This window comes from Phoxinus phoxinus, assembly GCF_949152265.1.
Source record: "Phoxinus phoxinus genome assembly, chromosome: 24".
NCBI lineage: Eukaryota > Metazoa > Chordata > Actinopteri > Cypriniformes > Leuciscidae > Phoxinus > Phoxinus phoxinus.
The window spans coordinates 20,750,858-20,776,599 of NC_136899.1; the positions used below are offsets into that span (position 1 = coordinate 20,750,858).

At 40.0% G+C, this 25,742-nt stretch overlaps 2 protein-coding genes across 3 annotated transcripts in view; both read left to right on the forward strand.

Moving 5' to 3' along the window:
• LOC306992608 (NACHT, LRR and PYD domains-containing protein 3-like) overlaps positions 1-10,254 on the forward strand; it is a 33,479-nt gene extending 23,225 nt beyond the window's left edge. For both annotated transcript variants that reach the window (XM_079601719.1, XM_079601720.1), the window contains 3 exons: positions 155-325; positions 1,804-1,979; positions 9,576-10,254. In XM_079601719.1, coding sequence (XP_079457845.1) covers positions 155-325; positions 1,804-1,979; positions 9,576-9,580 — 352 coding nt within the window. In that variant the 3' untranslated portion in view covers positions 9,581-10,254. The remainder of the gene's footprint in view (positions 1-154; positions 326-1,803; positions 1,980-9,575) is intronic.
• Positions 10,255-21,582: 11,328 nt separating this feature from the next.
• On the forward strand, positions 21,583-24,194 carry LOC306992624 (amyloid beta A4 precursor protein-binding family B member 1-interacting protein-like). Its single transcript, XM_079601746.1, has 4 exons — positions 21,583-21,877; positions 22,128-22,251; positions 22,346-22,392; positions 23,194-24,194. Exons 1-4 carry the CDS (start codon positions 21,698-21,700, stop codon positions 23,743-23,745), a joined length of 903 nt encoding a protein of 300 aa, XP_079457872.1. The 5' UTR covers positions 21,583-21,697; the 3' UTR covers positions 23,746-24,194.
• The last annotated feature ends 1,548 nt before the right edge of the window (positions 24,195-25,742 follow it).

The following is a 25,742-nucleotide window of genomic DNA, read 5'->3' on the forward strand; positions in this document are numbered from 1 at the left end:
TAAATTTGACTTTGTTTTTCACCCATGTTTTAATTTAACAATAATTATTTGTGATTGAGCATTAATTGACAGACCCCCTGCAGTGCGGCTGCGGACCCTTGTGTTAAACTGATCTGAACTGAGAGAGTGAAGAGAGTGTCATTGTTCTCTACAGGTTGAGTTGTTGTGGAGTCACAGATGAAGGTTGTGCTGCTCTGACTTCAGCTCTGAGATCAAACCCCTCACACCTGAGAAAACTGAATCTGTCTGAGAATAAACTAGGAGATTCAGTTAATCTGCTCTCTGCTGTACTGGAGGATCCTCACTGTAAACTGGAGACACTGTGGTAAGATGAACTCTCTGATAAACACATAAATATATTTGTCCTTGGTAAATATATTCTTTATTGGTAATGTAATAGTTTTCACTTTTTTTACTCAATGATCATTTTATTGAGAGCTCATTTTCTGTACAATTATAGTTTGACCAGGAAAACCAAAACCAGTAGTTTTATGTGTGATTCATAGACACTCAGTTAAACAATAAATTACAAGTTATATTTACTTCAGTCCAAATGCACATTAAATAAATATTCAGTTAAACCAGTGAACATCACAGGTGAGCCAATGCTTGATTCAACATGCTAATCCTAAAACATAAATGTTCTCCCGGCATATATATTTACTCCACATCACAAACAAGACAAAACATTACACAAATACACAAAGTATAAATGTTATATTAAAACAACAGTGTTTTTGAACTGACAGAGTTACAACACCCATAGACTTCCATAGGAATCGAGGAATGCGGAAGTAACGCCAATGTTTTTTTTATTGCAGTAAATACCATTACAATAAGGAAAAGCAAAACTTTAATAAATGTCCTAAAGAACAGAGCACAATAGAAAAAAGAAATAGAAAAAATTATAATATCAGGGACAAAAGGGCTTCAGGCTCTTCTAATAATTAAAATCTCTTTAATAAATTGATTATCCTTCCAGTTTTCAATTTTGACATTCTTAAAGATTTACAGTAAATCCAAATTTATTTTTAAAAAACAGAAAACAATGCACTGAAAAAGTGTGTTTGATTTAATCATGCACATTGGTTCCACATGAACCAATTAAGTTAAACAAAGATAATTTGTTCACATAATATCAACATCATGGAGTCAAGTAATTTCCAAGTAACCCAATTAATAATTTTTAAAGTGATTTTAATATGGTTCTCTAACTGGATTAATTCATTCAATTTCTTATATTTTTGTCACATGACTGAATTATAAGATTGCATTAGCTAGCTACCAAACTATTAATTAGCAATAGCATATATTAGCATGCTAAATGCCAAGCATGAAATCTAATTGTAATATAAACATATTTGAAAAAATATTATTTTAAATGGAAATGGATCGTAATTATTGGACAAATGTTAATTAGTACCAAAAATCTCCTCAAAATATTACATTAATATTATTAAAATATAGTACATTTAATTGAGAAAGTTACACTTCAGGTGTTATTAATGTTATCTCTTTATCACTCCATAGTCACAGCACTGCATTATTTGTCCCTCAGTTTCTCCTCAACATGGAAAACCGGCATAATGTAAAATATAGTGGCATTGCTTGTGTGAGGGTGCTCTTGCATTCATTTGAGAGTGCTTATATTTAAATTTGACTTTGTTTTTTATCCATGTTTTAATTTAACAAAAAAATATTTGTGATCAAACATTAGTTGACAGACCCCTGCAGTGCGGCTGCGTACCCTTGTGTTAAACTGATCTGAACTGAGAGTGAAGAGTGTGTCATTGTTCTCTACAGGTTGTGTGATTGTGGAGTCACAGATGAAGGTTGTGCTGCTCTGACTTCAGCTCTGAGATCAAACCCCTCACACCTGAGAGAACTGGATCTGTCTGAGAATAAACTAGGAGATTCAGACATGAAGCTTCTCTCTGATCTGAAGAATGATCCACATTATAAACTGGAGACACTATTGTGTAAGTAGATTATTTACTACAGATTACAAAATACAGTAATTTGTAACATATTTCGTCAGATTACACAAGCTTTGTAACCTAATCTAAATAATGTAGAATACTTTGGAATACTAATAAGGTTTGTAACACAAAGGGTCCACCAAACATGGGACTTGGTTTTCCCCTGCATATTATTTTTAACAACATCAGTTTTACACAGTATTTCTTGAAGAAGAAAAAATATATTTTTAGAAAAAAAATTATAACCTTAATTTTCTTTTTACTGATGCAACACAATGCATTAAAAGCTGGGGTGTGTAAACTTTTTTTAAATTGCATGAACCGGATCAATTGTCATTATTTTGTCTTCTGTGAAACGAGGAAGTATTCGCTTCTGAAGGACAGTACTAAATGAAAAAAAGATGATCTTTAAACAAAATGTACACATTATAGTCCTGTTTAAAGTTTACACCCCCTGCTCTTAATGCATTGTTTCCTTGAGCATCAGTTAATGTTTTCACCTTTTGTAATAGTTGTGTGTGAGTCACTCAATTGTACTTAATGTAAAAAGATGGATCTCAAAATCATAGTCATTGTTGGAAAGGTGTCAAATATGCAGAAGATGCTGGAAAACCTAAAAATGTGCAATACCTGGAGGATTTTTCTGGAGAACAGCGGGCAGTTTAACTGCTCAGTTATTTTTCCTAGATCCTGTAATAAACATTATTTGTTCTCATTGTTCTGAGAACACACAGTCTCTATGTAATAAACTACATATGCTGTATAATCATGTGATCAGTGAGTACATAGATGTTGTCTGACAGGAGGTCCGCTCTGACTCTAGACTCCGGCCATTGTCACTGAAGAATTTACAATTACAAGATTACAATTAATTGAGAGAGAAGTTTCTGTTCATCACATCATTCATATAATGCGAATAATCTCAACCTTTGGTTTCCACGACGGTAAGTGTGAAGTGATCCTGACACGATGATCTGTTCACAATGGTCTTGATCAGGATCTTCCTCATCTTGTCGTTCACCCACGAGCAGAACAACAGCTCTGATGCTCTCCTCACCTTTATATCGCTGCAATATTAATGTTTTCTGTATGTATCTCTGCCTGTGTTTTGTAAAGGCATGCTATAGCCACAGGGGGCAATACGGATGTAAAGGTGGGAGAAGAGGAACGGGGAAGAAGAATAAAGTTGTCTGTTGTTTTCATCCTGATAGTTCTGTCCTTGAATACATAGTCTTTAGAGGAACAATACATGGTGTCAGAGACTAATAACCCACGACAGACAGAGTCTAGTGTGGTACAGACAAGAAGTCGGAGCAGTCGTAATAGTGTGCAGAGTGAGAACACGGGACCTATAGTGCAAGAGAAAGAGCGGTCGGCGAAAGCTAATGTTAACAGTAACTTAAGCTAGCGGCAAGCTAAAAGCACACAGGATGGACCACATATTCACCATCACACCACCGGGATCATTCAACTTCGAGCCAAGCTCGTGGCCCGCATGGATCAAAAGATTTGAACGCTTCAGAATGGCGTCTGGACTGAAAGAAAAAGACGGCACATATCAGGTGAATTCTCTCATCTATACAATGGGTGATAAGGCTGACGATATTCTGAGCTCACTGCAGTTGACGGAAGAGAAAGAAAAGGACTTTGATGAGGTAAAAAAGGCTTTTGATGAACATTTTGTAGGAGTACATAATGTAATTTACGAACGAGCCAAGTTCAATAAACGATGTCAAGATGTCGGCGAATCTGCAGAAAACTTTATCACCGCAGTGCACAAGCTAGCTGAACATTGTAAATATGGCATCTTACGTGAGGAAATGATTCGAGATAGAATTGTTGTCGGCATACGTGATGCTAAATTGTCCGAAAAACTTCAGCTCAATCCAAAGTTGGATTTAGCCACAGCTATAGTTCAAGTGAGGCAGCACGAGGAAGTGAAAAAGCAACAAGCTGTTCTGCGGTCAGCTGATTCACCAGGACAAATAGATGCAATGTCCCATCACAATAAAAAACAGCCTCACAGGAAAAAAATCTTTTCATCGCGGAAATTATCCTCAGCCTACCTCATCAAAGCCAAACCATTGTGGAAAGTGTGGTAAAACTCCAAAACATGCATGGACTGAATGCCCAGCAAAAGATGTGGAGTGTAGAAAATGTCAAAAGAGGGGACACTTTGCGGCAGTGTGCAGATCAGCTCAAAAGATGGATTCAATTGAAGTGGATGAGGCAGCTTATCTTGGTGCGGTTGACAATCCACAGTCATCCACATGGACTGAAATACTGACCATAAATGGCAGCCCGTTGCGCTTTAAAGTCGACACTGGTGCGTCTGTGACTGCTATCCCAGAAACTGAATTCAAACAGGATAGCTATGGCAGACAGTCAGCACCGTGCAGACCCCTGCTGGGCCCCGCCAACCAACCTCTGGATGTAAAAGGGCAAGTGCATGCAGTCATTCAGAGAGGGGACAGAAAGATAGAGGAGGAGGTGTTCATCGTGAAGGACCTGACCATACCCTTATTGGGCCTCCCAGCTATCCGTAAACTACAAATGATCCCTCAGCTCAATAGCATTGACGACGCAGAAAAGCACTTCCGCTCAACGTACCCTGAGGTATTTAAAGGGCTGGGTAACCTTAAGGGAGAGTATAACATTAAGCTGAGAGACAACGCGGCACCGTATGCCCTCTCGGCCCCGCGCCGTGTGGCCATTCCTCTCCGGGCCAAAGTCAAAGAGGAACTAGACCGGATGGAGAAGATGGGGGTCATTGCCCGTGTTGAAGAACCGACTGAATGGTGTGCGGGCATAGTCCCTATCGTGAAAACATAAGGGAAGATTCGCATTTGCGTCGACTTAACCCGTCTGAATGAGAGCGTCATCAGAGAGAGACACATTTTACCGGCAGTGGATGAGACGCTGGCCAAGCTGGAAGGAGCCAGAATCTTCACAAAGCTTGACGCGACATCAGGCTTTTGGCAGGTTCCTCTGCACAAAGACTCGATGCTGTTGACAACGTTCATCACACCAGAGGGCCGATACTATTTCAAAAGGTTACCTTTCGGCATATCATCGGCACCCGAACACTTTCAAAAGAGGATTTCTCAGCTGATTGATGGTGTGGACGGAGTCTTATGTCACGCTGATGATGTCCTGGTGATAGGAATAGACCGGGCAGAGCACGACGACAGACTACACAGGGTGCTACAGAAATTTAGAGAGGATGGGCTCACTCTCAACTAGGCCTGTCGCGATAGTCGATAAATCGATTAATCGCACGATAAAAAAAAATGACCTCGATAATTTTTCTAGCCGCGATAATTTCATTTGCATACTTGTTTGTTATCCGCGACTGAATGACAACTCTCGTTTCCTTAGCGTAGGAGAAGTGAACCCTCTTGTCAGTTGCATTGTCTTTTGTGTGGGGAGGCGGCGCTTGTCAGTCACATGGACTTTGTGTGGGAAGGCGGGAGTGCTTGAGGCGACTGCCGAGTAGAGCGAAAAGACGAGACGCAAGTTGTGACATGGAATTGGTTTCAAAGCCAAACGCGACAGCTGCAGTGTGGGAACACTTCGGATTCAAACCGAATGACCGTGGTGAACCACTTAACCTGAGCGAGCCGGTATGTCGCATTTGTTGTAAAACAGTATCGACTAAAACCGGTAACCAGTGTTGTGCATGAACGCGTTCATATTTTCGCCGAACGCTGAACTGAACGAATCCCTTTTCATACAATGAACGTGAACGAGAGATTTTTCGAGAGAACTCATCTGATTTTTTGTACATAGCATAGCCTATTTGTTAGGATTTTAGTATCATAATGATTAGGCTAATAAATGCACGCACAATTATCCGTGAACTTGATTTGAACAAAATGCCTTTCAACTTGTGTGTGCAAAATTCAGAATTAAATTAATATGCAGAAATTTGTACAAATAGAGAGTAGGATATGTAGGCCTACTATACTATAGCCATTAAAAAAAGCGCGTTTCATATTTGTTAAAATATTATAATGTTATTTTTTTTTCCATTTATGTTGATTTATGAAAAGTGAACAGCACGACCGAGGAGATAGGATGCGCAATATGAGACATGGAGCGGGTCAGACATGATTTTGACCGTTGAAGTTGAAGTTGTTATAGAAAGCCTTTCTTTAAAGTGAATTTCGTTTTGTATAAATTGTATCTTAATTTTAATCAATTTTTCATCAACCAATTGCCTGTATTTAATGAATAGGCAGACGAAACAAATATAACGGAGGCGCCCGCACGCTCACTTGCGCACGTGAACTAGAGCACATCCTAACTTAACGAAACTCAGTGTATGCCTCACACAGACATGACAAATACATCAAATACGCAAAGCTTGAAATGTCTTTAAACGAAATAATTCAAAACGAAAAAAGAAAAAGGCTAGCCTACTCTCTGATAATCCATTATTAGGCTTATTTATGTGCATTATTTCTCTCTATAAGCGCGTTCACACGGAGATGGCGATCGTCAACTTCATCTTTGCAGCCGAGTCGACACTTTTAGAGAAAACACTTGTTTATTAATAAAAATCAATACACGCGTCACCGGATTTACAGATGCACGCACACATATTATTTAGAAATAACGATATACTGTGTTGAAATAACATTATTATTAATAATAGCCTACATCTTTGTTAAAAGAATTTAAGAAATGAACGTGAACTAGTTCATTTTTAGATATGTGAACTTAGTTAATAAAAAATAAAAAAAGAACTATGAACATGAACTAGTTCATTATCATCTGTGTGAACTGAGAGACTGAGAGTCCATTGCTTTTATTGTTTTTGGTTGTTTTGTTCGTTGTTATTGTGGATATTGAAAATGTTTTCCATTTTCAGTGTTAAATAGTCTTTGGAATTAAACGTTTATTGAATTTTGAAAGGTGTATGTGCATTATTATGCCATTATCATTATTCTAGATGAAAATGGTCTCAGATCGACAATATTATCGTTTATCGCGATAATTTCTTGGACAATTTATCGTCCAGCAAAATTTGTTATCGTGACAGGCCTACTCTCAACGAGAAATGCCAGTTTGCTTTGACAGAGATTCGTTTTCTGGGTCATGTCATAAATTCTCAGGGCATCAGAGCAGACCCGGGTAAAATAAAAGCAATCCGGGAAATGCCAGAGCCAAAGGACGTGGCGGATGTTCGCCGTTTCATGGGCATGGTGAACTTTGTTGGCAAATTTTCACCACGCCTGCCAGATCTGACAAAGCCCATTCGTGACCTGTTGAAAACAGAGAACAGCTGGACATGGGGAGCACCCCAACAGAAAGCGTTCCTGGAGACAAAAAAAACAATTGGGATCAGAGACGGTGTTAGCGCAATACAGCCCAAATCACGAAACTATTGTATCAGCGGACGCTTCGTCATATGGGCTTGGAGGTGTTCTGACACAAAAACAGGCAGACGGAGAGTGGAAACCTGTCGTCTTTATCTCTAGAAGTCTGACCAAAGCCGAATCAAGATATGCCCAGATAAAAAAGGAGGCTTTGGCTGTGACCTGGGCATGTGAGCGCCTGCGAGGATACATTAGTGGACTGGACTTTACCATAAGAACTGACCACAAGCCACTCATAACACTCCTTAAGTCCAGAGCACTAGATGACCTCCCGCCGAGGATTATCAGATTCAGACTCAGGCTACTCAGATTTAATTTCAACATTATCCATGTTCCGGGTAAAAATCTGATTACAGCTGACGCCCTGTCCAGAGCACCTCTTCCATCCGCAGCCACAGAGGAGGAGCAAGACCTGGAAAGTGAATGCAAAGCTTACCTGGACAGTGTAGTAGAAAGCCTGCCAGCCACCCCAACAAAGCTGGAACAGATTAAGAGTGCACAAACCTCAGATAACACATGCAAACGTCTCAGCCGATACATTGCAAACGGATGGCCGGGACACAGACGAGACGTGCATGAGCAGTTGTTACCCTACTGGCCGAATAGGTCAGTTCTGCATGAAGGAACAGGACTGCTCATGAAAGGAGAGAGACTTATAATCCCTGAGAGCATGAGGCCTGACATCCTGCACAGACTGCACCAGGGCCATCAAGGTATCAACAAATGCCTAGCAAGGGCCAGGGAATCAGTCTGGTGGCCAGGCATCACGTCTGCTGTAAAGCAAATGGTCGAGAGATGTGAGATCTGCGCACGCGAAGCTCAAACACCAGTCGAGCCTCTGCTCACAACAGAACTCCCAAGCAGACCATGGCAGAGAGTTGCAGCAGATCTCTTCCACTGGCAGAATGGAAACTACTTAGTCATAATTGGCTACTACTCTCGCTATATTGAAGTTTGCTCCCTACCTGGCAGTACATCAGCAAAACTGACTATCTCAAGACTTAAAGCTGTGTTTGCCAGACATGGATGCCCAGAAGTGCTTGTCACGGACAATGGTCTGCAATTCTCTTGTCACGATTTCGCTCAGTTTGCACAGGAGTATGACTTTGCCCATGTGACAAGCAGCCCCCGTTATCCCCGCAGCAACGGGGAGGCAGAACGGGCCGTTAGAACTGTGAAGTCTCTTTTAGCGAAAGAGAGAGATTTCCACAAAGTCCTGCTGGCCTACAGGGCCACTTCACTGGCGCACGGAAGCTCCCCAGCACAACTGCTGATGGGGAGGAGAATCCGAACACCAGTTCCCATATCATCGGAGCAGTTAAAACCTCAGTGGCCCGATCTTGAGAGCTTCAGAGAAAAGGACAAGGGGTTGAAACTGAAACAGCAACAAACGTTCAACCGGAGGCACCGTACTCAAAATGTACCACCTCTCCAGCCTGGACAGCACGTATGGATCAAAAACACACACACAAAAGGGACTGTTGTTCTTCAGGCACCTACACCACGATCATACGAGGTGGAGACCCCGGAGGGAGGATGGCTGCGACGCAACCGTTCACACCTCAGGGAAGTTCCGGTGCTTCCAGATGTAACGGTGACTAGGTCAGGGAGACTGTCTAAGGCTCCTGAGAGACTGGACCTTTGAACATGAAACATTCATATATACCCAAGAGAACAAGAAAAAAAAAAAAAAGTTATAATAAGTAATAATTTCCTGTTGAAAAAGTGAAATGTTTATTAGAAACCCCATGTTCTGATTTATTGAATTTTGCAGTTAAAAGGCTACAAAAGTGCTACTGTGAAGTAAAATATCTTCTGTTCATTTCTAGGTGTACGCTTTTAAGTTTGAAAAAGGACTTGAAGAAATTCGTAAAATAAGTTAAGGAAGTGAAATAACTAAGTACACAGATTGTTGAATGCATAGCGTTATTTAAAGGTTCTGTTAAAAGAGTTAGACCTTCATCTAGAAGGGGGAGATGTAAAGGCATGCTATAGCCACAGGGGGCAATACGGATGTAAAGGTGGGAGAAGAGGAACGGGGAAGAAGAATAAAGTTGTCTGTTGTTTTCATCCTGATAGTTGTGTCCTTGAATACATAGCCTTTAGAGGAACAATACATGTTTGTTCTGAAATGAATCCACTGATGTGATGTGACCGCAGTAATGTCTCATCCTCCATATGTGACTGTGTGTGTGTTTTATTGTATTTTCCTCAGTGTGAATAAGGAGCCGCTACAGAGACGTCACAGTCAACAGAGACTGAAGACACAGAGACGTCACAGCGATCTCACTCTCGTGTGTGTGTGTGTGCGCGTCTCCAGTTTCTTGTTTGGATCTTTTTTTTAACTACAGATGACATCAGATTTCCACAATGATCTAATAGAGGACTTGAACTCACTAATAAATAATGTAAGATTCTTCTATTTTTGATGACTCATGAAAACTGCTGAAGAAAATCTTTTTGTAGACTAAACTGGGAATGGTCGCAACACTTGCATATTGTTGGTTTTTTAATGCTTTTATTGCTCTCCTTGCTTATATGTCGCTTTGGATAAGTGTCTGCTGAATGATCCACATGTAAATGTAAAATGTGCTGAAAAATTGCTTTGTTATTGATAAGATATTGCACTGCTTGATTACAATGTTGATGGTGTAACTTCCAATATTCAATGACAATTAGATTATTTTAATCAACAAGATATAAACAGTATATATTAGTAATTTATTATTTAGGACAAGAATGTGCAGAAGAGTAATAGAAGTATTTTAAATGAATATGTTACCAGCAAATATTGACGAGGAGGATTTCATCAAACATTAATTTCTGTTTTTGTTAGGCTATATTTTTTATGTCATGATTTATAAAGTTTTATCCATAAATCTCAGTTTTCCCTCATGTCTCAGTTTATCAATTGCTACCAAGGCAATTCAAAATGTGACTTGTAATTAATTTAATCTGTTATTTTTAAAGGAGAACGCCGGTCAATTTTAACATTGAGCTCAATTTTTAGTAAATTTGGAGTGTTGTCAATACAGAGAACAACGACAAAAATCGGTGTTGCCTACACTGTGTTATCCTATTTTTAAAATTTACAGCCTATTGACTTGAATGGGGCAAGTTTTAAACTTAACCAGTTCTTAGTCTTATCATCCTTGATGTGTCATTACAAGTGCCCACCCATGTTGAGTGATTCCTTCAGAGTGAACACGAGTGAATCTGACTGCAGCAGATGTGAAAGATATGAATAAAAATTATGTTATATCAGCCAGCGCACAGACCTGTATTTAGTTCCTGTTTTCGGTTGAAGTCCAAAGTAGTCGATTGTCGAGTTCACGCGCATAGGTTTAGTTACTATGATCACGCGCGTGAACTCGACAGTCAGATTCACTCGTGTTCACTCTGAAGGAATCACTCACATGGCTGGGCACTTGTAATGACACATCAAAGATGTTAAGAGGATAAAAGCAGGTTTAAAACTTGCCCCATTCAAGTCAATAGGGTGCAAATTTTAAAAATAGGATAACACGGTGTAGGCAACACCGATTTTTGACGTTGTTCTCTGTATTGACAGCACTCCAAATTTACTAAAAATTGAGCTCAATGTTAAAATTGACCGGAGTTCTCCTTTAAGATACACCTGATTATATTTTAATGAGCAAAAGTCTAGTCTGTTCAGAGGGAGTTGAGGGAGTATCTCAGGACTTTTGTCCCTCATAGGAAAAAGAAAACTGAAAAGGTTTGTCACTTAATGACTTAAAGGTCATTCAAAATCTGATATAATTTAGAGTTTTTATATGTGGACTTCAATGCAGTCAATCAGGTCTTAGCACAGGCCTATAGACGTGTAATGTTCAGACTCAACATATCATTTTAAAATGATTAAACAATATCGATATTAGGCTATAGATTGAAAATATGTCTGAGAGACAGACACACAGTCCATTCTATGGGATTTAGAAACTATCCAAAGTCCAACAACAAATTATCACAACACGTGTTTTTTTTTTCATGAATGTAATTTTGCACTGAAATTACAACTGCAATAATAATGTTATGAAATTAATGTTTTAAATATAACATTTTGAATATAGAAATATTAAATATTGGAAATAATTAAATTATACTTTTATATGGCAGGTTCCGGTTACATAAAGTCTTAAAAGGGGCAATATGCAGGATTTCCGTTTTTGTCAAACAGCGACCCCTAGAGTCACTGTGGAGTACTTGTATTTAACGTTACACTGCACATGTATAGTAATCCAGTACCTGGCCTGTAGACCCGTTCGCAATTTGGTGTTGGGGGAATTTCTCACTTGAACTGAGTTAGTGGGTCCCTAGACATGACAAATAACAGAGGTGCTCGTCCGCCAAAGTGCCACGAATTACGTAATGGTCAAATCAAATATGGCCGCCGATGGATGATGATGAAAATCCAACTTCTTTGTTTCTGAATGTATATACACATGTGATACCTTTATTTAGACTTACTATGGTATGTGGAATTAATTTCTGATATTGTTATGACCATATTGGGTGATTTTTGACTTTAAAAGGTCAATGTCAAGGTAATTTTCCTATTCTGAAGATCTTGGCCATAACTTGGCCATTATTAGGAATAAAAACCAGATGCAATAAGTCTAATTCTAATAAATCTGACATTTAACATTCATTGCTAATATTGTTTTTAACATTAAGGATCATCTTGTCATTGAAATGTCAATGTCAACATAATTTTTCAATAACTCAATGGGACCAGATTGTTTTCTTTATAGTCACTTTTTATTGTATTTATTCCCACAATGATTTGTTTTAATTATAACAAGACATGAAGAGAAGAAACGTAACAATTATAAACATCCCCTTTGAACTTTTATTTTAATTGGGTGTTAGTACAAATATATAAAATAAAACAATTGGGTGCAAATAAAACTTATCAATAAAACTTATCAATATTTGTATCAATAAAAGTGATACAAAATACCAAATTAACTAAAAGTGTACCATATAGTCTGATTTTTGTGTGTACTGTATGTGTGCATGCATGTTTAGTGGGATGGGTTTTTACAGGATGATTTTTCCATTTTTCCATGGCAGAATACGGTGCATGAAACTCCAGCAGCACGACAGCCACATCGGCGATTGTCACACTTGCCTGCACACTTACATACTGTGAGCAGACTTGGTGGTAAAGGCTTCAGACATTTTGATGGCAGGAGTGTGCCAAAGTGCTCCTTCCATCCATGTTCCGTTGGCTCTAGTCTTGCTTTGGGGTCCTTGGCTGTTGCAAGCAAGTGGCATGCCGTATGAACCAGAAAAGTCCCTCGTTGGATGTGGCCTCTGATCCCACTACTTGTGGGAGGGAGAGCATCAATTCCAGCACTTCCACTGGTGTAGATTTCTACCCTGAATTCATCAAATGTCTTAGCTGTTGTAGTTGACCTGGCCCCAGCCCAGACACGCACCAAGTACTTCTCAGCCAATGCTGCATCTTGCTCTGTCAAGGTGTCTGCCTCTCCAAAGTTGGCTAAGTATTGGACTGGGTCAGAAGCCATAGCAGCATGTTTAGTCCCCACCTTGCTCATACAGTCATCTCCAGTCAGGATATGTGCTTTAATCACTGTCTTTGACAGTGACGCTCCAAGACGAGAGACTGCTTGATGGAGTGGAAGCATTCGCCGCCTCTCACCAGTGCCATACTGCTGCCAGATCTCCTTCATCCCGAGTTCTTGGAAGTATGGGCTGTAGTGGAGGAGCAATGCAAAGGTATCTGTGTCATTGGAGACTATGACAACTCTCTTGCACTGCTTCACACGAACAGCCCACTCAACATGCACCAGCAACCTGGCATCAGCCTCCTCAATCCAGTTCAAGAGGTCTGGGATCTCTTCGCCACCAGCTGCCTTTGCTGGTAGCACCTCATCATCAATGACAATAGAGCTGACAATGACAGTAGCATTGGCACTGGCTCGATTGCACACCATATCCCGAGCTAACAGTTGGAGATTCCGCTTGTTCTCCACAGACGCCCAGAACTTGTCAAGTTGCTGAGGGATAGGTGTGTGCCTGTTCATACCAATGATGTCGATGCATGTTGTTGAGTCTGTGCGCCGCATGCGCTCCCCTTCTTTCAGGGACATCTCGATGTAGGAATCTAGTACAAGATGGATGAACTCCGGCTCTTGGCAGAGGGATGATGTTGAGCTGATGATGGCATTGATGACAGCACCTAAAGTAGGGAATTGTGCTAGAGGCATCTGTCGCATCTTCGACATGAAGTCTACCACAACATGAGTGGCATAAGTAGACTCAAGACTCCATTGGGTGAGATCAAGTCGAGGCTCAATCTCACTGACAAGTTTTGACTTGTTGACATGAGCTGGAAGGTCACCATCAAACAGAGGAGATGCTGAAAGCACATCATGAGAAAGTATCTGCCGGATACTCATGCCCCGCTCCTTAGCAATGTCCATACTCCTATGTGCCTCAGCCATGTCTTTGGATGAGACTAACTTCTGCTCCTTCATACTGATTGTCTGTGTCTTCTGTGGTTGTTCGTTGAACTGAGGTAGTTTTCTCTTTGATATAGTTGTGCTAATTTTCTTGGTCTTCTCAACTAACCTTTCCTGCCTGTACGAGCAGTAGACATGCTTCCTATTTTGGAGACAGTTGAGCAAGTGAGGCGTGACACCTCGGTCAACAGCCTGCTTGGTGAGCAGATTGTGCAGTGGAACAGGCACATTGACTGTCACTGAGTATGGATTCTGCCGTTCTAGCACAAAGTCCAGTAGCTTTGAAACATTTTGGTTGAATGTAAGGCGGCGAGTGGTGCTCAGTGCATGCTGGAGATGGCATTCTGTCGTTTTCAAAGTGTGGTTGTTGGTGAGAAAGTTGAGGATATCAGTGATCATCCCAATCTCATGGAACAAGAGCTCAAACTCTGCTACAGCATTTGCATTGTGTGTGGCTCCTACTACATAGTGACCTCCAGGACCCTTTGACACTCGCTGAATGGTCTGCTCGACTTTCATGTCACCTCCCACAGCACAGAACCAGCCAGGGCGATCCTGCACTACCCACTGGCCTATAGAGAAGCGCCGGTAGAGCTCAGGATGTGTGAACTCTAGCACCTTGATTTGTTCAAGATACCATGAGCCATGGCGAAGGTAGTTTATGCAGTCACATTCTGCAAAGATGGGCATAGAATCCTCTATAGTAGCCACGTGTAGGTTCCAGTTTCCTTCTCTTTCGGAGACTACAGCATTTTTGATGACGGCCACCAATTCCAGCCAAACTCCAAAGAATTGGCAGAGCTCTGACTTTGCTTCACACTCTTTCTCAAACTCCAGAAAGTCCTGATTCAACTTCTGCACTTGTTCAATCAAGGCCTCAAACTGCTCTGGGCAATGTTGATGTGCAGTGCCTCTACCTGTGCTAGCACTGGATATTCTGCTTTGTCCTTGTGTTGCCAGAAAATCTCCCACTGGAGCGACCTGATCACATCCTCCACAATCAGCATCCCAGTGAGAGCCCGGACATAATGACTACCATTTAACACCGACTCTATCACGCCAGGTCCAAACACTTCACACTCCACCAATGCATCATCCAGGCCAGAACCTCTAAGCAGTTTTCCCTGGCATCTGAGTAGAACACGGGTCCAATGGAAAGGGCCCATGCAGAGGAACAGATCCTTGAACTGTGCTGTCTCATGCAGGTAAATATCTACAGCCAGGGCAAACACGCTTTCATCACACCAAATCGCCATTGATGCCTGATTCAGTTGTCTGCGAACACTCTGGAAGTTGGTGAGGCAATGTCTGACGGTGGCACGCTCAGTAATGGGTCTTGGTATGACAGGGAGGAAGCCAACACGCATCATCGGCACCACAGCAGATGAGACAAGTGTGTGCACAGCGGCCCATATCAAAGGGTCTCCTGCTGATGCACCGCAGCGGATCAGACTGATGAAGAATTCCCGCTTTCCAGATACACTTTTGGCAGTTGCAACATCAAGTAATGTTGCTTGCTTGTTTTCAGGATGCAGCAGCATGTCTGGTGGCAGGGGAGGTCGAACCACTGGCTTGGCATGGTGAGGTACCCTTTTGGCATGGCAACTTTGTCCGCAGGATTGGATCAGCATGGCTTAATCCTGTGCTTGACACTGGAGGCTTATGAAGGGTTCTGTTCACTGTGGCGTCTTGGAACAGTACTAATGCTGCATAGTGTGAACCCTTGGTACCAGACAGTGATGATTTATCAGCATAATCAGAGTTGTCCATGCCTGCCATAGTATAATCCTCCCTTGTAAAAGTACTTGGTATGGGTGTCTCTCCATCTTCTGAGCATTTCACAGCATAGCTAGCGAGAAGACTGCGGGCAGATCTGATTGTCTGGTAGCTTGAACATGAACCAATCCTGTTGAAAGTTGTGAGAAGGCTCTTGCTGCGATCTCTTGCATAAATGGCATGGCCAAGCATAATATGCAACGGTGTTCGCTTTACTCCACTGTGAATGCTATACACAAGTATTTGGAAAAGACAGTGCAGTTGTGTACTCTTGTGATCTCTCACCCATTTCCCCTCTTCTTCTAGTAGAGACTGTTCTCTCAGTAGATGCTCTTCTCCATGTGTGGGCTGTTGCTGCTGTGGCTGTTCTTCTGCTAGCTGGCTGCCCTTATCCTCCCCCTGTGTGGACTGTCCATTATCCTCTCCCTCTGTGGAATATTGCTGCTGAATATTGTCCTCATCCTGTAGAGGCTGGAGAAGCTCCTCTAGGTCTCTAGCACTGCTTCTAAAGAGCTTGTGCTTGGGGACCTTGAACAGAGCTGCTAAGAACGTAAGAAGAGGCGCTGGCATCATTGTTGTCTCCCATGATGCTTTCAAGTCAGTACTGTCACAGAAGCTGTCTTGCAGACCAAAATCAACGTCCAGGAGCACTTCTCTCAACTTGGTGCCTGCCTCTCTCATTATGTCCTGATTCTTCAGCTTGATGGCCAAGTCAGTAGCGTCAATGTCAGATGAGAAAAAAATCTCAGATTCATTCACCCTACTGTTGGGAGTGAATGTGACCAATTCTCCGTAGTGATTAAGGATCAGCTGTTTCATATCACGGTTCTGGAAGGTACTTGTAAGCACCTCACCTTCTTCCAACAGGCTCAATGCAAACTCCACAATATCACTCACAGTGCAACACTCTCCCTTCGCCACAAGCTTATCAATATATGAAAGAGCACGAGCAAACAGCACTTGCTTGATGTTGGTAATGGCCGGTTTCTCTAGTGCTTTGATGCCACGTTCATATTTTCGCATGTAGTTTTGGCGACAGAGATTGTGACAAAATAAATCAGCTGATATAACTGATTTAACAGAGCTATCTTCATCGTCCTTCAGTCGATCTGCAATTCATGTGAAAACTACATCTTGGTTATGTTTTGCTGCAGCAATTAGTTTCTTCGCACTATCATACTCACAAATTCTGTACTTGTCACGACATTTCTTGTGTTCCATATATCCACATATAACACAGGGCAAAGTTCTTGCATCCTTGTCAGAACTTGGAGGTGCACAAGGTGTAACACTTCTCCGTAAGGTTTTCATGACACTTGTAGAAGCCTCGTCTTCTGTCTCACACACCTTCGATTCTTCAATTATTTTCTTCTCAATAGATGTCAGTTTGCGAGAATGAGTGTATGACTTGTAGCATTTGTTGGTATTATGGTAAACAAACATGCTATTATCATTATCTTCATCATCATCCTCCATCAGAGTTTTGATACGATTTGTAACCACATCATTACGGATTTTAGCAGCTTGTTTGATTCTCTCACGTCCTGTCTTTTCACTTGTTACAGGCAATTTATTATCATCTTGACAGATGATGCATAACCTTTGTTTAAGATTGTCCTGATCTACCATTGAAGCAACCAAAGTCAAGCTTTTGGGGCCAGGTATTTTAGAATGCTCCATGTTGATCAATATGTGTGATGCTCAATAGTGAGATGAAAACTTTAGAAACCTTGGAAATAATTTAAATTGGACTACTTCTGGTAAAATACAAGAAAAGTCTAACCTTGTCCTCTTTTTTTCTGTGAACTCTGTCCAGTGCTGTACAAATACACAGTATAAGGGCAGACTGTAAATTTTAGTTAGTTCTCATGTACATGTGTAATGCTCACTGTTGATCAGTTGGTGCGATGCTCAATAGTGAGATGAAAACTTTAGGAACCATGGAAATCTTTTGATACTCCTGGTAAAATTCAAGAAAAGTTAAACCTTGTCCTCTTATTTTCTGTGAACTCTGTCTAGTGTTGTACAAATTCACGGTATAAGGGCAGACTGTAAATTTGAGTTAGTTCGCATGTACATGTCTTTTGAGATTCTTCAGAGTAGAAAAACGACCTTGACCATGCGCTTCCAAGGTCAAAATTACCCAATATGGTCATATCAATGGCATAAATGAATTCCACATACCATAATTAGTCAAAATAGAGGTATTATATGTGTATAAACATTCAGAAACAAAGAAGTTGGATTTTTATCATCATCCGATGGCAGCCATATTTGATATGACCATTGCGTAATTCGTGGCACTTTGTCGGACGAGCACCTCAGTGATTTTTCATGTCTAGGGACCCACTAACTCAGTTCAAGTGAGAAATTCCCCCAACACCAAATTGCGAACGGGTCTACAGGCCAGGTCCAGGACTATAGGTGATTCTCCAACTACAGGCACTTTTGTGTCCTTGGCCTTTTTTTGTAAATAAATAAACAAACAAATATATTGTCATCATGAAGTTCATGCTCCAACATCCTAGTAACCACCTAATCTTGCCCCTGTTTTCTTTTGAAAAAACTTTTGCAAGGCTGTTTACAGTTTTTACCAACTGCTTACACACAAAATCTTTTCATGTCACACGATTTTTGAAACCTCTCACTCAAAATGCAAAACTACACAGCAAATCTCCAAAACCATAAGCCATTTCTCAGCCTCTGACTCAGTTTTCAATCGCATAAAACACTTTTTTCAAAACACTACACACAATTCTCGACCTAAAACACAAACATCTAACAGGAAGTGACTTGCTTTCCTTTTCTAAACACAACCATTTAAAATGCTACACTTATTCACCAGGTCACACACACACTCCTCACATGTGCAAACACTACAGTAATTGCTGATCACTAACCAATCACTGCTTTACTGTAGTATAGGCCTATAAATAGGTCAAAGGTCGATTGCCTGTTTTGAACAATGGATACCAACAATGGACAGAGACCCCACACACACAATTGTGTTCTTTACTGTATTCTAAAAAATATACTTTTGGTTCACATATGTTTATGGTTTTGTTGTATGCTACTGTATACAGTAATGTTTGGCCTGATAAATATTTTCTGTTTCTACATTGCATTGGTGTTCACAGTGTACTTGTTACCGCTCTCAGCACATTACTTTCACTGTAAAACATTGTAATGAAATGTAGATATAAGCCTATGAAAGACCAGAGAGCTTTAGATTTAGAACAACAGTGTTTACATGGTATATTCAAAAATGTACTATTATGAAAGAAGTGTTTGACATTTGATGCGAATGCTTCATTCTGACATGTGTTTATGGCATTTTGAATGCAGTGTTACATTTTGAAGGAGATGTGAGGCATTTTGCATTTTGTATGTGCAGTTTTGGGAATTGTGTGTAGAGTTTTGAAAAAAAGTGACATTGTTTTGAAAACGTGTGTAAGCAGTTGGAAAAAACTGTATTAGCAGATTTTGCAGTTTTATGCTTGTCCCCAACTCAGACTGGCCCTTTAATGTTAAAAAAATATATTAAAAGATCGATTTAAAAATATTTTTAACATGTTTGTCTTAAGGACAAATAAAATAATATCATACCATCGAAATTCCATATGTATATCACACTTTTACACCATTTTTGGAATAAAATAAGTCCAGGTTTTCCATCATTTCCACCTCCCTAAACAAAATCCACTTTCATAGATCCACCTTAAATATTTTATTTACTTGCTAATCATGGAAATAATAGTGAAAAGGATGTATTAGTTGAAGATGAAACTTCAGGCACATGTGCTCTTCAGCACAAGAAAATAAATCAAGGTAACTCTAGCTTTTATACAGAGTGTTCAGCGTCATTTCCCCCTTGGCTGTAGTTCGATAGAATTATGTACAACAAATATGAAAATAATGTATTTATGTTTATTACGAGTAAACAGCATATGCTAAGTCCAAAAAAACGTTAGCTAGATGAGGGTGTGCTAATATTGCAGAAAAACTGCTAAGATGTTGGAAAGGTCACGGGTCACGTCACCTGTCTAAGTTATTTGTCTGTGTACTCCGGTTCAAAAAGGTAGGGAAGGGCGAAAATAATCATCAAATTTTCTCTTCCAACTTCAAAATCGTCTAACATCTTTGTTTTAATTTATGAATTTTTGTTTTCGTGACCTTTCCAACGTGATGACGTAATACGTAGTGCATCTCGGAGATGGTACAAGACGGGCATTTGTGGTTAAAAAGCATATATATATATATATATATATATATATATGATTATTTTTTGTAGAAAATAACCGATCGTTCCGCTAGATAAGACCCTATTCCTCAGCTGGGATCATGCAGAGCCATTTGAAGCACTTCAAAGCCCTTTGAAACTGCATTGATTTGGACTTCAACATGTTGGTTGCGATTGAAGTCCGTTGTGTGGCGCAAAATAATATGAAATGTTTTCCTCAAAAAACGTAATTTCTTTTCCACTGAAGAAAGAAAGACATGAACATCTTGGATGGCATTGATTGGGGTGAGTAAATTATCAGGAAATCTTCATTTTGAGGTGAACTAATCCTTTAACTGTGGCAACATGAAACATAAGGGATGAGGGTTTGAAGATTCACGGAAAGAGAATCTTTCTTAGGTATCATTTTTATGCATGCATGGTGGTAACAGTCTGATAAATATAACCAAAACCAATCTAAACTAGCAGTCTAAGAATGCTATCATGGTTCTCAAGCCTTTCCAAATGAATAATATAGTCTATTATTTGAACAAGACGGTTTAGTAGACAGCCTGTATAAACCTTGATTTATTTTCTTGTGCTGAAGAGCACATGTGCCTGAAGTTTCATCTTCAACTAATACATCCTTTTCACTATTATTTCCATGATTAGCAAGTAAATAAAATATTTAAGGTGGATATATGAAAGTGGATTTTGTTTAGGGAGGTGGAAATGACGGAAAACCTGGACTTATTTTATTCCAAAAATGGTGTAAAAGTGTGATATACATATGGAATTTCGATGGTATGATATTATTTTATTTGTCCTTAAGACAAACATGTTAAAAATATTTTTAAATCGATCTTTTAATATATTTTTTTAACATTAAAGGGCCAGTCTGAGTTGGGGACAAGCATAAAACTGCAAAATCTGCTAATAAACAGCCTTGCAAAAGTTTTTTCAAAAGAAAACAGGGGCAAGATTAGGTGGTTACTAGGATGTTACTAGGACAAGTTGTAAAAGGTCCAAAAAAAAAAATCTGGTTATTTTTTGTGTTCAGACTATGCAGTTGACAGAGCCTTCCTTTAATTAAAGTCTTTGCACACAATTCTAAACTCACCTCTAAGAATATGAATATGTGATGAATGTGTTAATACTGGGTTATTGTAACAAATTAAAAACGAGGCATGGAAAGAATATCACTAGCTAAAAACTAATTTTGGACAAAGACAATTATAACTGTAAAAAGCTATTTTACCAACATCAACCCATACGAAATATAGCATTATAGCAAAACCAGGTCCACTGACTTGTCGATGCCTTGCTAAGAAAGCATGACAAATCATCGGGGTGTTTCAGGCTATGTTTAGGTTAGGGTGGGCTGTGTTTTATGTTTGTCAAGCAATTGGGAAATAAAACGCAAACAATTTAATAAATGAAATACACAATTAAACCCTTACTTCGCATGCAAAGGGACATGCATTCTTTGCATGTATGCAATAATTTAAAATGATAAAACACAAGATTTTTGTGGTTCAATTTAGCATTATTTAGGACTAATCCTAAAGTGTGGCATGAGGGGCATTGGCAATCATCTTGTGATATTAGTGTGCCATCCACTGTCTCTGCTATGCAACTGCAGCTCAATAAAATATGTAATCGAAACAAAGTTAAAATCACCAACTGTCCTTGGATACCCTAGTAAGTTGTTACCCAACCCTTTGTTGTTTTAAAAACAACAAAAAACATTGATTAAAGATTCAACCCCTGAAAAATTAATGGTTCTACAAATCTGTAGGGAATGACAGGAGAAACAATAGGGGATACAACTAAATGAAGCATTATTATCTTGGCCTTTCTCTGTGTGTATCAGGTTTATGTCATGTTCATATGGTCACTGTGATCTGCTTTCAGCATCCTCAAATTCAAAAAGAATCCCAATACATCAAGTATCTGTGTTGTGATGATGAGGTGACCATGACTCTGTGGGTGACTGGGATACGTATTGCAAAGGTGAGCAGAAACCAGGCCACACACCAAAAACCAAAATAGATAATGATTGTATGATAGACACTAAGTTTAACTTTTTGCAGCAAAAATTGGCATTATAAATTATAGTTTACAATATAAACATTTCTACTATTTTAGCTGTATTGTGTTGGGTCCTATTGTGAGCTGTCTACTTTGTCAAAAAATAATAATAATACAAAAATGAGTTCTTCTACCTTATTAACGGTCTTGTTTTGTCATGTTTTTTTCATAGTATGGTAAGCAGTTATATGAAAACTACAAAGCCGCTGTGAGGAAAGCAGCCGGCACTGCGACCTGGGCTAACCGCACTATCCAGGCCTCCTCCAGCGCATCCACACCCTCCCCTACACCTAAAGGTAGAGATAATCAGCTAAATAGATTGTTATAAAATGTATCATAGATCTTGATATATAAAAGGAATTGGATTACATTTTTGTGTCTATCTTTCAGCCAAAGCTGCGAATGGACACGCTCCTCAGCTTCTAAAGGACACCAAGGTACCTCTAAATCTATCAGTTGCCTTAATAATGAACAACACCATAATATAATACGATAAATAATATAAGTTCATGGACCATACTGAAGTGTGGCCTGAATGTAATGTTTTCAGACACTTAACTGCATGTTAATTGCAATTAAATAAATTATAGTTGAAATGTATTGACACACTTAAGTACATATTTTTATAAGATTTCATAATTCTATTTTCTATTAAATATGGTTGAAGTGTACTGCCGAATGTACTGAAAAGTATTTATAGGAAACTAAAATATACATTTATCATTTCTATTGAAACTTGTCATGTTTTCAATATTTAATTACACATTTGCCATGATGAAGTTGCCAATTGGTACATTTAAAATATATTAACATTAAATGTATTAACGAATAACACACTACAGTTAAAATTATAATCAAATTTACATGTGCTCATGTTTGTCAACACATCAAAATAAGTGTACTGCAAAGGATTACTGAACCATAATTTAAAAATGTATTATAAATAAAAGTTTAACTGTTAATTTGTCATGATTGCAAAGTACACTTTTTTAAAATTTTACTTAACTCTGTTAAGAAACAGTCATGAAAGTGCACTGTCTTTAAATACACATATAGTTGCCTTTTAATTCATTAATGTTATCTGAAAATATTTTTAAATATACTTTAAAGATTTAAAGCACACAATTAAGCACACTACTTTTTCACAAAGGGTGAAGGTTCCTTTAGAGTTGTTTTAATCCCCTTGTAATTTCATAATTAATTTGAAATGCACCTGAATGCTACTTTTGTTTTTGAAGGGTCCTGGCAACCAGACATCTTTCCCACCACCTCCGCCTTCAATGGAAACCCTGCCTCCTCCACCACCCGACCCCATGTTGCCTCCTCCTCCCCCCGCTCCTCCTGCCAGCACAGCCAAAGTCAACAAGTTTCCTCCTCCACCTCGATTCCCACAATCCTCCTTCCCACCTCCACCCATGGATGACCTGCCTCCACCACCACCTCCTCCAGAAGAGGCCGAGCTGCCCCCTGACTTTCTTCCTCCACCGCCTCCTAGTTTTGCACCTTACGGGGGAGACTCGCTCCCCCCACCGCCTCCAGACCCCATTACCTCCCTTCCACCTCCTCCTCCTGGTCCCCAAAACTTTGCATCTGCAGGTGGAGCTCCACCACCTCCTCCACCCCCGCCTCCACCACCAGCTCCTGCACCGGCTGCCCACCCATCCGGCTCCGTCAGAAAAATGCCTCCAGCTCCACCAAAGAGAACTACACCTCAACAAACAGCGCCCCCAGGTGGCGAACTCATGTCAGAACTGATGACAGCGATGCTGAAAAAGCGCAGTCAACAATGATCTTGAAGACAGATAGAGATAATTGATGTGTTTTTGTAGTTGGACTGAGGAACTGACCACCAAACAACCGTTCTTGGCGTGACATTGACACACATCTTTAATTCTTTTGATGTTCAATATGCTTGTATTACACCACCAGACTAAAATATGTAAATACTTTGTACTTACGCACCTAATCAGATTATATGTATTACAAATATGCTATATCATCATTGCTAATGGAATGTCATAATGAATAAGGTTTTGCAAAGTTAACTGTTAAACAGATTTTGGCATGCCTAATTGTTAAACAGGAGTAAACGAGATGCATGATGCAAGTTTTTTGCACTTTTGTAGAAATTCAGAAACAACCATTTTACAAAAGACATCCATGTCCATTGTTCATATAACGTGCATATATGTACATATAGCGTTGAACTATACATCCTCCAATCAGATCATCCATTAGGAAGTGTGATTACCATGTCATAAACTATATTTTTGGTTCAAATTATGCTGAAATTTGTGATTTTCATTCGACCCTGAGTTAGGAAGAACAGCTGACCCTCAGCTGCTGAGCCCAGGATGGAGGTTTACTGGCATATCCGGCTCTCTCGGCCTCTTCCTGCTCCATAAACGGCTCCATTAAAGTCTTCTGCAACAGTGCCACCTAGAAATACATAAAAAATACTGTCACCTAAGAAAAAGACACGCCATAATGGTCTGTCTGAAGATGTTACATTGTATGTATAATTGTCAAGTCTTCATTCCACAGTAATATATTAAAGCACATACTCTAAGATATATGATAAGCATGATCATGACAGCATATTAGTTTGACATCACATGTAATAATACCTCTGAAAAGTCATTTTTCTCTGCTTTTCTGATAGCAGATTCAGCCATCCAGTTCCTCAACACATACCGTGGGTTTACTCCTGAACAATAGAAAAATTACAAATAACATTAAATACAACATAACACTTGTAAAACATACCGGTACACTAGCGTTTAAAAATGTACGGTCAGTAAGTAAAAAAAAATATATATATATTATAATATTATTCAGCAAGGATGCATTAAAAGGGACAATAAAGACACTTATATTACAAAATATTTCTATTTCATGTTTCATGTATCAGGGTTTCCATTAAAATATAAAGTTTTCAAACTTTGTTGAGCAGCAAATCGTCTCGGGTTACGACTGTAACCCTTGTTCCCTGAGAAAGGGAATGAGAACTGCGTCGACTGACACTTTGGGGGAACGCCCCTCAGCGTAGCGCCTCTGAAGCATGAATGAATCTAAGCCAATCTTGATTGGTGTTGCGTCATGATATAACGTGTGACGTTACAAGGTACGAGTCGCAGGTCTCATTCTCCAAGCCCCACGGAGGAAGCGTACGACCAACTGCTGCCTACCCAGAGGCCCATCACCCAGAGGAGCGTAGAAAGCCACAATGGCAGCCACGTACACCTTGAGTGTAGACGTGGTAAGACCAGCCCGAGAAGCGATCTTGGAGGAACTCCAGCACTGAAGCCACTGGGCAGTTAACTGGGTCCACCTCACGCTCTCTACACTATGTGGTGAAAACATTCCACTTTAGGGCCGTACAATTTCCTCGTGGAGGGAGCTCTAGAGCTGAGTACGGTCTCCACTACTCCTGCTGACAGGCCAGCCTCTTGGTACTTTGCCCCCTCAGGGGCCAGACCCACAGTTTCCATACCTCCGGCCGAGGGTGAAATATTGAGCCCTCTGTCTGTGTCAGCAGGTCCTTCCTGATGGGAATCTCCCACTGAGGGCCGTCCAGGAGCGATATTATGTCGGAGAACCATATTCGGGCCGGCCACAATAGGGCTACCAACAGTAGACTGATCCCGTCGTGACGGACCCTCTCTAGAACCCCCGGGAGCAGAGCGATCAGGGGAAATGCATGGAATCCAACCCCAGCGGGGCTGGATGTGTGAGGGAGAACCACAGTGGACAGTGGGTCGTCTCTCGAGACACAAATAGATCCACT